Here is a 12282-nt window from a genome sequence, read left to right on the forward strand (position 1 = left end):
TGGCATTGTGACATTCAATTCAGATTGAGCTACTGAGCAGTGTGTCATTTAGCTACTTCAGACTGGGGCTACTGACATATAATGTGAAGGCACAGTTAGTTATGGGAATGAGCCCTCAGAATCATCAGGTTTATCATGCATTTTCTCCTATTCCTTCCCTTGGATGCTGTGATTAGTAACCTCAAAACTGGATTATTATTATTATTATTATTATTATTATTATTATTATTATTATTATTATTATTATCTACTTTCCCCCCAATACTGGGACCCAAGGCAGTCTCACAAATTAAAACACATATAGCTAAAACAGATAGGAATATTTTAAAAAATTAAAATAGAATTAAACATACTACAACATCAAAACATTAAAAACATTTAAAATACAAATAATTTTAAAATTTCTTGAATTTCTTTTCTTGAAACCTATGCATATTCCCCCATCACTATTTATAAATGGTGTATCTTAGGGGGGAATGATGACATTCCTATGTATGTAATGTTTATTTTTATTTTCGTGTTTTCCACGATTTATTTTCTGTTCTGTTTTGTTAAATTCACAATAAAAAAAGGGGGGGGAATGAAACTGGTTTAATAGCAAGCCATGCTTTGCCATTCCATCTGGACTGGCAAACTATGGTTTGTGTTTTCCTGAAAACCAGTATTTCAAACCAGGGTTTGCCATAAACCCAGGCAGTCAAGTTACAAATCACAGCACAAGAGGAGACATAGGAATGTCTCATAATGCTAAATCATAGTTTGGTGTTACGTTGGAGCAGCCCCACTGTCTGGTGACTTTGTTTGGAAGCCCTGCTTAACCACCAGTCTGGGGCCATAGATAGAAGGGGCTTTATCCTGGGGTGATGCCCGGGACCGTCCCTGTGCATCCACATGACGCACAGGGGATCCCGGGATCAGGGAGGGATGATCCCTCCCTTGCCCCGGGATATCGCCCTCCCCTTTGGCCCTGGTTTTTCCACGGTCCCGGGCTGAGCCAGTTGACCCAGCTCCACGCAATTCCTCGTGAGGAGCCAGGAGCTGCGCACAGGGCACAGCGCTCCTCAGGAGCACTGTGCCCATCAGGGGTAGGGTGAGGGGAGCAGGGAAAGTAATTTAAATTTTAAGAAGTACTTACCTTTTGCACACAAGCTTTTGTGCACTGCGGGCCCTTTAATCTTCCCCCCCAAAATGTTGGGCCGACGCCTCTCCTTCTGAGGTCATTGCGTGTAAACAGAGGAGGGATCTCGCATTAAACACAACACGAGATCTTCCCTCCTCCGTTGCGGGATAACAGGTAGGTCTAGCTAAGGCCTGTATCATGGCTAGCAACTCTAGCAAATAAGCTAAAGAGTTGCCACAATGGCTGTGTTCAGACAACATGATAGTCAATGGTGGGGTAATAACCAACTCAACAATAGCAGGTATTCCCCACACAACATGATAATTATCAACAATGGTTTGGATTAGGATCAGTGTTGAGTTGACTATTAGTCCACACTGAGTTGACTCACTCAGCCTCTGTCCTCTCCCTCTTCTGTCTTCCTGCTAGTACCCCATCAGCCATTGCTGCCGAAAATCTATCCTGCCGGCTGGACTGGCAGCTGCTGCTTTGACAACTCTTACCTTGTTACTCTGTGGCTGACAAAATAACCAACGGCAGCTGCGGAAATAACCAACAGTGCTCTCCACACAACACGAAAACTAACTTCGGGTTAAATAGCCAACTCTGCACAGTGTTAGTAAATTTGCATTGGTTATTTCAGCCAAATAAACAAGAATTGGTTAAAAAACTCCCTCCAACATGATAACCCACAGTTAACCACCTGTCAACTATTTAAACCACCATTGGTTATCGTGTTTTCTGAACTCAATCAATATCTCCTTTACCATCTTTACTCTAAGCCAAATCAAACTCCTATATGTAATAAAAAAATTCCATAGTTTTTTCTTTCACACTTTTGCTTGAAAGGGAAAACTCCCCCCAAATTTACATTTTAGCTGCCATTAAATCATTGTTTTTATTGAGGGGGCAACTCAAGTAAACTTTACAATATTAATGATTTAAAAACTCAAAAGAGAAATACCTCACAGAATAAAGTGTCCTGCACATGCCAGATTTTGAAGTTGTCCATATATCTGAGAGTGCGAGAATCATACCCTGAATAAAAAGCCATTTTCCCCAGAAATTTCTGAAAGAAAAAAGAACCAAAATTCTACAAATGCAATATGTCAAGGGAATATAATCAGTTGCCATTTAGTTTTCATAGGCTGCAGGCTATTCTGATCGCATTAAAATCCAAGGGGCTTAAAACAGTCTAATCACATCTTTAATCTACCACTGTGGCCTGGTTCAGATAGCCATATCTTGGCTTGATGAACTGAGATAGAAATTAGCCTTTGTGTCCATAGACGTAGCCCATGCTGCAATTACACAAGCAGGATATAACACTTTGAAAACGTTTTCAGAACTGTATCTGGAGTGTGTCTTGGGCCCCAACAGTTGTCATTACTGCTATAAACCATTTTGAAGCAGTAGTGTAGATCCTGCCTTGGAAAGTCAGGATCTACACTTAATCATTGTTTAATTAATAATTGTTTCCCACTATGTCAGAAGCTGGCAGGCCAAGACTTTATTCAAATAGGCCTTCGGTGTGTTAGGTGGATCTGTTTAGCTAGACATCATTTTTACTCTGTTGTTGTGTATTCAATTGTTCTTTAATGTATTTACTTACTATTTTTATCAAATATTATTAGTGAATGTAAGCCACCTTGAGGGCCATTTTAGGTACAAAAGGTGGATACAAAGGAAATAAATAAATAATAAACCAGGAAACAATGGTTACAAAGTCTAGAACAAGCCACGATTTAAACCAACTTCAAAGCAGGGTTTATGTTCCTGGCTTGTTCCAAATCTGGTAATGATGAGTGTTTCCTGGTTTGGACATGACAGGAAAATATGGTTAAGTGAAAACTTCCTGGCTAATCACAGTGTGCTGAGAAGGGAGATGAAAAAGGGGTGGCACAAGGAAGGCGTGTGCAGGCAAATGCCTTGGGTATATCTCAAGAGTATATCTTGGGTATATCTCTTTTTAAGCTGAGATATGATTTTTTGATTCAAGCCTGTGTTTATCATTCGATGGGCGAATGATAAAAATGGTAAAAACTGCTGAATGATAAAAATGCTCCACATATTTTAGATGCTTAGGTTTTGAAACCTTGATGGATAAGCTAACAGGAATGCAGTAATTACACACAGCAGTTGAATATGGGAAAACTGATGCTCCACAACACATACCCAAGCACACATACACACAATCCCAGCCAAGGTAACAACAACAACAGCAGCAACAACAACAACGAAGGTTAGAAAGGTTTAAATATGCTCTATCAATCAAATTTGTTTGCTGCCCTCAGGGTAATCCTAAAACAATTTACGCTCATTTACAACCTATAATCTGCCCAGCTATCAGTCATCTGTAGTGGCCCATTGAAGCACCACATTCAAAAGCTTTGCTGGTCTTGTTTACAACTATTGGTGAAAATCATCCCATGATCTCAGCCTTCTTTGGTTATCCAAATATCTGGAGTTGGATAAATGGAATTGTGCTTTAGCAGAAATAGAAGTGAAGTATAGCAGAGCCAGGATATCTTACCTTTTTTAAATATCCAGTTTTCTGGCATGAAGGTATGATAGGGCACAAATTCATAATGGTGTATTTTTAGCTTACATAAGTAGATTTGTTTGCTATGAGGCATTTTTATAAGAAGAAACTTAAAATGGTATTTTTGGAGTGCTTTGAGTTATTTTCCCATCTAATTGTGCTACGTAACTGTTTGTAGAGCAGAAATACTGACCCCACATAATATCATATTCTTATAGTGTTGGCCTGGGCCATAGCTAGACCTAAGGCTTATCCCTGGATCGTCCAGGGGTCAAACCTGTTCATCTAGGTGACACACAGGGGATCCAGTGCTCAGGCAGGGGCGAACCCTGGATGATCCCAGGATAAACCTTAGGTCTAGCTGTGGCCATTGTCTTGCTCTCCATCTGAAAAACACATTTCACACAGCCCAATTTGCTGCATAAGGCAGGCTCCTCAATTTGCCTAATGAAAGGGCCGTCCTGATAGACTATCCTGCAGTATGGCATTATTTTTGAATGTAAATATTTCAGCATGATATATCTTAAGGCAGACGCAGGTATTTCAGAAACTATAAGTTGTTGTTTTGTCACACTGTTACACTTGCCCATTTTGTATTACCTTGTATGGTTGAATTTTGACCTGGTATTCAGTTGATGTCATTGTTTCATGCAAAAGTTCCTTATAGCGTGGACACTCAAAAATCGGAAAGCGTAATCTCTGAAACAAAAATGGTAAGACTGATTATAACAGGCTGCTGTCTCACCTCATGCTTCGCAGTCACATTTTTTATGTAGCAGTTGTCTCAAGGTAGGGTTGATATTGTTCACTTTGATGCTGTTTCGGCTTTATATTACTATACTAAACTGCATTGGTTTGGAGTCACATGATTCAAGTGACCTTGTTGATCTTAAGTAGTTTTGGGTCTGGTCAGTGCTAGGAACCCAACGTAAATCACCTTTTAGTGGATGAAAGACAGGATGTAAAATTGAAATCCTATCTCCTGAGCGGAGTGCAAATCCAAATGCAATTTGCAGTTGGAAATCTGTTCTGTACATTTCCAAGTTTGCAATAATTTTGTCAAAAGTAGAGCATTCAACAGCATGTGCACATTTAAAAAACGTGGAAGGAAAAATGTGTACATTTCTAAAATGCACGCAACCATACTTTAGTCAATGGGTGCATGAGTACAAAACTCTGTATATTTGAAAAACGCACGCACACAAAAGTACAAATGAATTTCTGTGCAGAAAAACAAAAAACACTCATAAAGAACCAGGACAGAATGAGCCTAGCACCTGAACAAAATGAAGCTTGACAGCTTCCCCTATTTCTACTGGCTTCTGAGTAGACATACATAAGATTATACTGTTAAGGCACAATCTTATGCCTGTTTAGACATAAAAATGTCCTACAACACTGGAGAATGCTGGAAGTTGTAGGACCTTTTTCTCTCTAAACAGGCATAGGATTGAGCCCTTAATGTACTAATGAAGATGATAATTGAGCTATTTCCCAGTTGCTGGAAAAACTTGATCTAGCATGATTATTAAACGGCCTGCTGGAGGAGATTAGTCAACAGTCTTTTAGCATTTAAGAAAGTTATAAAGACTGGTCTCTTCTGCCAGGCCTATCCAGTGGAATTTTAGGATGCTTTTAGGATGTTTTTTAGGATGCTTTAAAATGTATACTATGTCTTTAATCAGTATTTTATGTATTTTATACTTACTGTTCCCCGCCTCAATCAAAATGGAAAGACAGGTAAGAAATAAAATAAAATAAATAAATTAATAATAATAATAATAATAATAATAATAATAATAATAATAATAATTAGTGTTACTTTGAGAACTGGCTGGACCCCTCTGATCTCAAGATGGCATGGTTACCGTTTCTATCCTGCAACTTTTGAGCTGCACGAAGCAAACATTGTTGGCCAGAATTCAGAACGGACAGGTCATATTCTACTACTTATTCTCAAGTGAATCAAAATGTGCCATTATTCCTTTGCAATAACAGTGTGCAATTCCAGTTGATCTTTGATTACAGTAGTTGTCAAGACTGAGAATTCTCACTGCAACTCTCTGCACAGGCCTGAACTCACTGGCTGTTCAATGACCAAAAGGATGTGATATGAATGGAGACTTAAGAGAAGAAATGGAGACTAGGGAGACCACAGAGAATGAGTAATAAGGGCCAGATCTACACCAAGCAAGATAGGACACTTCCAAAACGTTTTGAAAACTGTATATGGAGTGTGTCCTGAGCTCCAACAGTTGTCACTACTGTTATAAACCATTTTAAAGCAGTAGTGATCCTGCCAGGGACCCTCTAAAGAAGACAATGGAGCAGAGAACAGCAGCTACTTGCCCTCTCGCTATATACCCCTAGGAGCAGCTTCACAGCTAGAGACTGAGGCCTACAACTGCATCCCAGCACAGGACTGTGTGGCCTGAGAGATTAATCACACAGCTATAGGAAATGGCATCTCTTCCTATGTTCGTTGAATTTAGAACCGCGCTTAAATGGCATGTTTTCATCAGTTTTTCTTTTTTGCTTCTCCTCCTCCACTCCTTCAACGTTAAATAAATCCAGTGTATATTTATTTTTTAAAATTAAATTTCCTATAGTTCCATTCTGTTAGCTATCCAGTTAGCTTAAAAAAATAAAATAAACAAACCTAGTGCTGGAATCAACACCACATGCTATTTAAGGTCCCTGGCATTATTCCCCCTCACCTAGTTTGAGAATAAGTTCCATAGTTTTGCTCCACATAGAATCATAGAATCATAGAACAGCAGAGTTGGAAGGGACCTACAAGGCCATCGAGTCCAACCCCCTGCTCAATGCAGGAATCCACCCTAAAGCATCCCTGACAGATGGTTGTCCAGCTGCCTCTTGAAGGCCTCTAGTGTTGGGAGAAGCCACAACCTCCCTAGGTAACTGATTCCATTGTCGTACTGCTCTAACTGTCAGGAAGTTTTTCCTGATGTCCAGATGGAATCTGGCTTCCTTTAACTTGAGCCCATTATTCCGTGTCCTACACTCTGGGAGGATCAAGAAGAGATCCTGGCCCTCCTCTGTGTGACAACTTTTCAAGGATTTGAAGAGTGCTATCATGTCTCCCCTCAATCTCTTCTCCAGGCTAAACATGCCCAGTTCTTTCAGTCTCTCTTCATAGGGCTTTGTTTCCAGACCCCTGATCATCCTGGTTGCCCTCTTCTGAACATGCTCCAGCTTGTCTGCATCCTTGAATTGTGGAGCCCAGAACTAGACGCAATACTCTAGATGAGGCCTTACCAGGGCCGAATAGAGAGAAACCGGTACCTCACGTGATTTGGAAGCTATACTTCTATTAATGCAGCCCAAAATAGCATTGGCCTTTCTTGCAGCCATATCACACTGTTGGCTCATATTCAACTTGTGATCTACAACAATTCCAAGATCCTTCTCGTTTGTAGTATTGCTGAGCCAAGTATCCCCCATCTTGTAACTTGCATTTGGTTTCTATTTCCTAGATGTAGAACTTGGCATTTATCCCTATTAAATTTCATTCTGTTGTTTTCAGCCCAGCACTCCAGCCTATCAAGATCACTTTGAAGTTTGTTTCTGTCTTCCAGGGTATTAGCTATCCCACCCAATTTTGTGTCATCTGCAAATTTGATCAGCGTTCCCTGCACCTCCTCGTCCAAATCATTAATAAAAATGTTGAAGAGCACTGGGCCCAGGACTGAGCACTGCGGTACCCTACTCGTTGCCTCTCCCCAGTTTGAGAAAGTTCCATTGATAAGTACTCTTTGAGTCCGATTCTGTAGCCAACTGTGAATCCACCTAATAGTTGTTCCATCTAGCCCACTTTTAGCTAGTTTGTTAATCAGAATGTCATGTGGTACTTTGTCAAAAGCTTTGCTGAAGTCAAGATATATGACATCCACAGCATTCCCACAGTCCACAAGGGAGGTTATGCTATCAAAAATGAGATCAAATTAGTCTGAGAGGATTTGTTCCTGACAAATCCATGTTGGCTTCTAGTAATCACTGCATTGATTTCAAGGTGTTTACGGATTGACTTCTTTATAATCTGCTCCAGAATTTTCCCAGGGATGGATGTCAGACTGACTGGTCTGTAGTTCCCAGGTTCCTCCTTTTTGCCCTTTTTGAAGATAGGGACAACGTTAGCCCTCCTCCAGTCATCCGGCACCTCACCCGTCTTCCATGATTTTGCAAAGATAATAGACAAAGGTTCTGAGAGTTCTTCTGCTAGCTCCTTCATTACTCTTGGATGCAGTTCATCAGGCCCTGGAGATTTGAACTCATTCAAGGAAATTAGGTGTTCTTGTTAAGTATATGAAAAGAAATACTTGCTTAGTCATTAAAATTGTGTGTGTATGGCTATCTCAGGGTTAAACAGAGAAAGACTATCTGTGGGCAATTACCTTGAGATAGAGGCTGTTCTGGGAACCTTGCCAAGATTCTAAGTTAGCCTCATCACAGCTGTATGTAATGTAGATAAGAATTGTGTAAGATGTGTATATAGTTTCTCACTTTGTAAAATGGAACCGATCACTGCTCTCTGATCACTGCTCTCTGTGTATGCCTCAGTGTGCTGATCTGAACTGATCTGAATTGGACTGCACAGAAGCCTGAAGGAAATAAACCAGCTCTGCTGTGTAAGACCTGCGTGATGTGTGTTTGTTTTCTGAGCACAAACAGAGTTCCAGAAGGAGAAAAGTTCTGGCAATAACCCAACAAAGGTTATGGGCCCAGGCAAGCTACGTCAGCATAACTAGAAGAACCAGAACTTGATGGGAATGGTGCAGTATCAGAACCAGAACCAGGAGTCTGCTAAAACAGAAAACTGTTGATGAAGGAAGACATCAAGCTAAAGCCAGTGCTGCAAAATCTCAGTCGGCTGACTCTGAGGAGGACTCTGAGCAGAAGGACAGTGAGATACAAATTCCTAAAGCAGAGGAAATGGCAGGAGCTAATATGTCTGGTTTGCATCAATTGTTGGAAAAGCTGAATGACTCTAACTATGCATTATGGTCTTACAAAATGCAAATGTATTTGATTCAGGCTGAACTATGGTATGTAGTCACAGAGGATCCACCAGATAGAGCAGATCCACAGAATGCTAAATGGTTTAACGACGATGCAAAAGCAATGGCAGTTATTGCATTAGCTGTGGAAGACTCTCAAATTTCCTTCATTCAGTTTTTGAATACATCAAAAGAGTGCTGGAATGCGCTACAAGCTGTATATCAAAGAGAAACAGCGGGCAGTAAAGTAATTCTAACCCGGAAACTGTATGGAATGAAGCTGAAACCAGGGGAGTCTATGTCAAACCATTTGAAAAGCATGAGAGAAATCTTCAATCAACTCAGGGCACGAGGGATGGAGTTTACAACTATACACCAAGTCTATGTGATTTTGTCAAGTCTTGATTCATCGTACGACGCGGTTGTCACCATGATGGAAAGTCAAGAGGAGAAAAATTTAACCCTCGAGTATGTAGCTGGAAAACTACTGGAAACCTATGAAAGAAGACAAGCTTCAAAACAACAGAGCCTTAAACATCCTGTGGCTGAATTTCAACAAAGCCATAAATCTTCTGACGTGGTGGCTGCATTAAAGGCAAGGAAATGCTTTAACTGTGGTTCCACAGGACACTTAAGGCGGGATTGCAACAACAAGAAGAAAAAGCAGTCGACAGCAAAGTGGAGAGAAGAAAACAACATGAATGAAGCTGAATCAACAAAGAAGTGTCTTCTAGCAAGAGTCAAAGAGACAATGAATCCTTGGTTTTTGGACTCTGGGGCTTCAATAAGTATGGCAAAAGACAAACTTTCATTTGTAACCTTGGAAACTTCTACTTCAGAGCAAAAGTGTGTTACCCTTGCAAATGGAACAAAAATCCAGATTTGTGGTGTGGGTAATGTATATTTTGATTGTCTGGGAGTTGAACTACAAAGTGTTTTATATGTACCAGAATTGGAAACAAACCTTCTAAGTGTGTTTCAGTTAACAGAAATGGGGTATGAGGTTTGTTTTACTGAAGAAAATTGTACTATAAAACAGGGAAACAAGGTGTGTGTGCAGGGAATAATGAAAGAATCTTTGTATATAATTAATACTTGTACAGAAAATGAAGTTGTAGCCAGCAAAGTCACAACAAAAACAATAGCCAATTGCAAACCACACCAAGAGTGTATCCATTTAACTCATAAAAGGTCTGGTCACGCTAACTATAAAATAATTTCTAAGATTCCAGAATTGTGTGAAGGGGTGAAAATCAAACCATGTTCTAACTATGTAGAATGTAATGTATGCAGTGAAACCAAGTGTCATAAGTCAAACATTCCAAAACATAGTGAGAGAACAACAAAAAGAATTTTTGAATTAATTCATGCAGATCTTGCAGGTCCTTTTGAGACAAGTCAAGGAGGAAACAGATTTTTCTTGTCTATTGTTGATGATTACAGTAGATTTGGATTTGTGTATGTGTTAAAACAGAAGAGTTAAACTTTTGGAAAGTTCAAAGCCTTTGTTAAGTGGAGTAAAAATAGATTTAAAGAACCTATAGCTAATCTAAGAACGGACCGGGGAGGTGAATTTCTTAGCAACCAATTTAAAAAATTCCTCAGTGATGAGGGTATACAACATGACCTTACTGCTCCATATTCACCATTTCAAAATGGAGTTGCAGAAAGGAAAAACAGAACCTTGCAGAACATGTTAAGAGCTCTATTGAAAGAGTCAGGATTGTCTAATCTGTTCTGGGCAGAAGCTTTGTCCACCTCAAATTATTTGTTAAACAGACTTTACCACTCTGTACATGAAAAAACTCCATATGAAATGTTTTACAAAAGAAAACCTAGAGTGTCACATATAAGGGTTTTTGGAAGTAAATGTTTTGCTCATGTTCAGAAAGAAAACAGACCAGGAAAGCTAGCTCAAAGAGGTTTGGAATGTAAACTGTTGGGATATGATACACAAACAAAAGGCTATCGTTTGTGGTCTCCATATCACAAAAGTGTAATTGTGAGCAGAGATGTAGTTTTTCATGAACAAATGCAGGAAACAAAACAGTATGTAAGTTTGCCTGTAGAACAGAAAGCTGTAGAAACAGAAGAAATTCCTGAACAATCTCAGCAAGAGAGGGAGGGGGAAGAAACTGTAAAGGAGGAAACTATGCCTGTAACTATGCCAAAGCGACCAGAAAGGGAACGCAAAGCTCCAATTCGTTATTCAGATGAATACCAAAGCAAACAGGTTTCTCATAGAGCTTTACTAATAGCCTATGAACCTACTTCATTTGAGGAAATTCAGGAGATGGAACCTACAGAAGCTCAGGGCTGGCATGAAGCAATGTCAGAGGAAATCAGAGCAATGGAAAAAAATGAAACGTGGGAGCTAGTACCTTTACCTGAAGGTCGTAAAGCCATTACCTGTAAATGGGTATTCAAAGTAAAACAAAATGAGAAAGGACAGGTGGAACGTTACAAGAAAACAAAATTGTGTAGCAACCTCTAGTGCAGAAGCAGAATATATCAGCTTATCTCTGGCTTGTAATGAGATTGGATGGTATAAACAATTATTTGCTGATCTAAGGTTGGAAATTGAGACACCAGTAACCATATTTGAGGATAATCAGGCATGTATTAGTATGGCTACATCTGAAAAGTGTAAACCAAGAACTAAACATGTGGATGTTCGTTATTCTCATGTGAAAGATATAATTCAGAAGGGCTGGATTAAGCTTGAATATTGTCCATCTGAAATGATGTTGGCTGATTTATTCACAAAACCAGTATCAATGGTAAAACACAAAGAGATGCTTTTAAAGCTGGGTCTCAGATTGTAACACAATTTAAACAACATGCGCAAGAGGAGGACTGTTAAGTATATGAAAAGAAATACTTGCTTAGTCATTAAAATTGTGTGTGTATGGCTATCTCAGGGTTAAACAGAGAAAGACTATCTGTGGGCAATTACCTTGAGATAGAGGCTGTTCTGGGAACCTTGCCAAGATTCTAAGTTAGCCTCATCACAGCTGTATGCAATGTAGATAAGAATTGTGTAAGATGTGTATATAGTTCCTCACTTTGTAAAATGGAACCGATCACTGCTCTCTGATCACTGCTCTCTATGTATGCCTCAGTGTGCTGATCTGAACTGATCTGAATTGGACTGCACAGAAGCCTGAAGGAAATAAACCAGCTCTGCTGTGTAAGACCTGCGTGATGTGTGTTTGTTTTCTGAGCACAAACAGAGTTCCAGAAGGAGAAAAGTTCTGGCAATAACCCAACAGTTCTTTGACCATTAGTTTATCAATCTCAAACTGCAATCCTGCCCCCTCAACTTCTGCTTCACTTTTTCCACGGGGGTCATAGACCCGCTTTCACTACCATCAGTGTTGCTGGTAGTGAAAATGAGGCTACAGATCAATAATAGACAGAAAAGGAGAGAGAAGGAGAGCCAATGAATAGCATGAGAGAGTGTAGTGCGGTGGGAAGCTTGGAATAAATCTCCATGGTCCCCTCAATTTTATTTTATTTTTGAACCCATTACAATGAATGCCGCTTGGGCTGTTTGGGGGCTGCATCAAGTGAGCCCCCTTTACTGTACAGGAAGAAAGGAA

The 12282-nt window shown here is 39.8% G+C and overlaps 1 protein-coding gene across 1 annotated transcript in view; it reads right to left on the reverse strand.

Moving 5' to 3' along the window:
* Nucleotides 1–12282, reverse strand: part of LOC134397773 (prostatic acid phosphatase-like) — a 31359-nt gene that overhangs the window by 9959 nt on the left and 9118 nt on the right. Inside the window, exons 5-6 of the mRNA XM_063124729.1 lie at nt 4263–4361; nt 2085–2189 (exon numbers count right to left, since the gene is read on the reverse strand). Coding sequence (XP_062980799.1) covers nt 2085–2189; nt 4263–4361 — 204 coding nt within the window. The remainder of the gene's footprint in view (nt 1–2084; nt 2190–4262; nt 4362–12282) is intronic.

The sequence above is a fragment of the Elgaria multicarinata genome, chromosome 1, assembly GCF_023053635.1.
Source record: "Elgaria multicarinata webbii isolate HBS135686 ecotype San Diego chromosome 1, rElgMul1.1.pri, whole genome shotgun sequence".
In the NCBI taxonomy this organism is placed as follows: domain Eukaryota; kingdom Metazoa; phylum Chordata; class Lepidosauria; order Squamata; family Anguidae; genus Elgaria; species Elgaria multicarinata.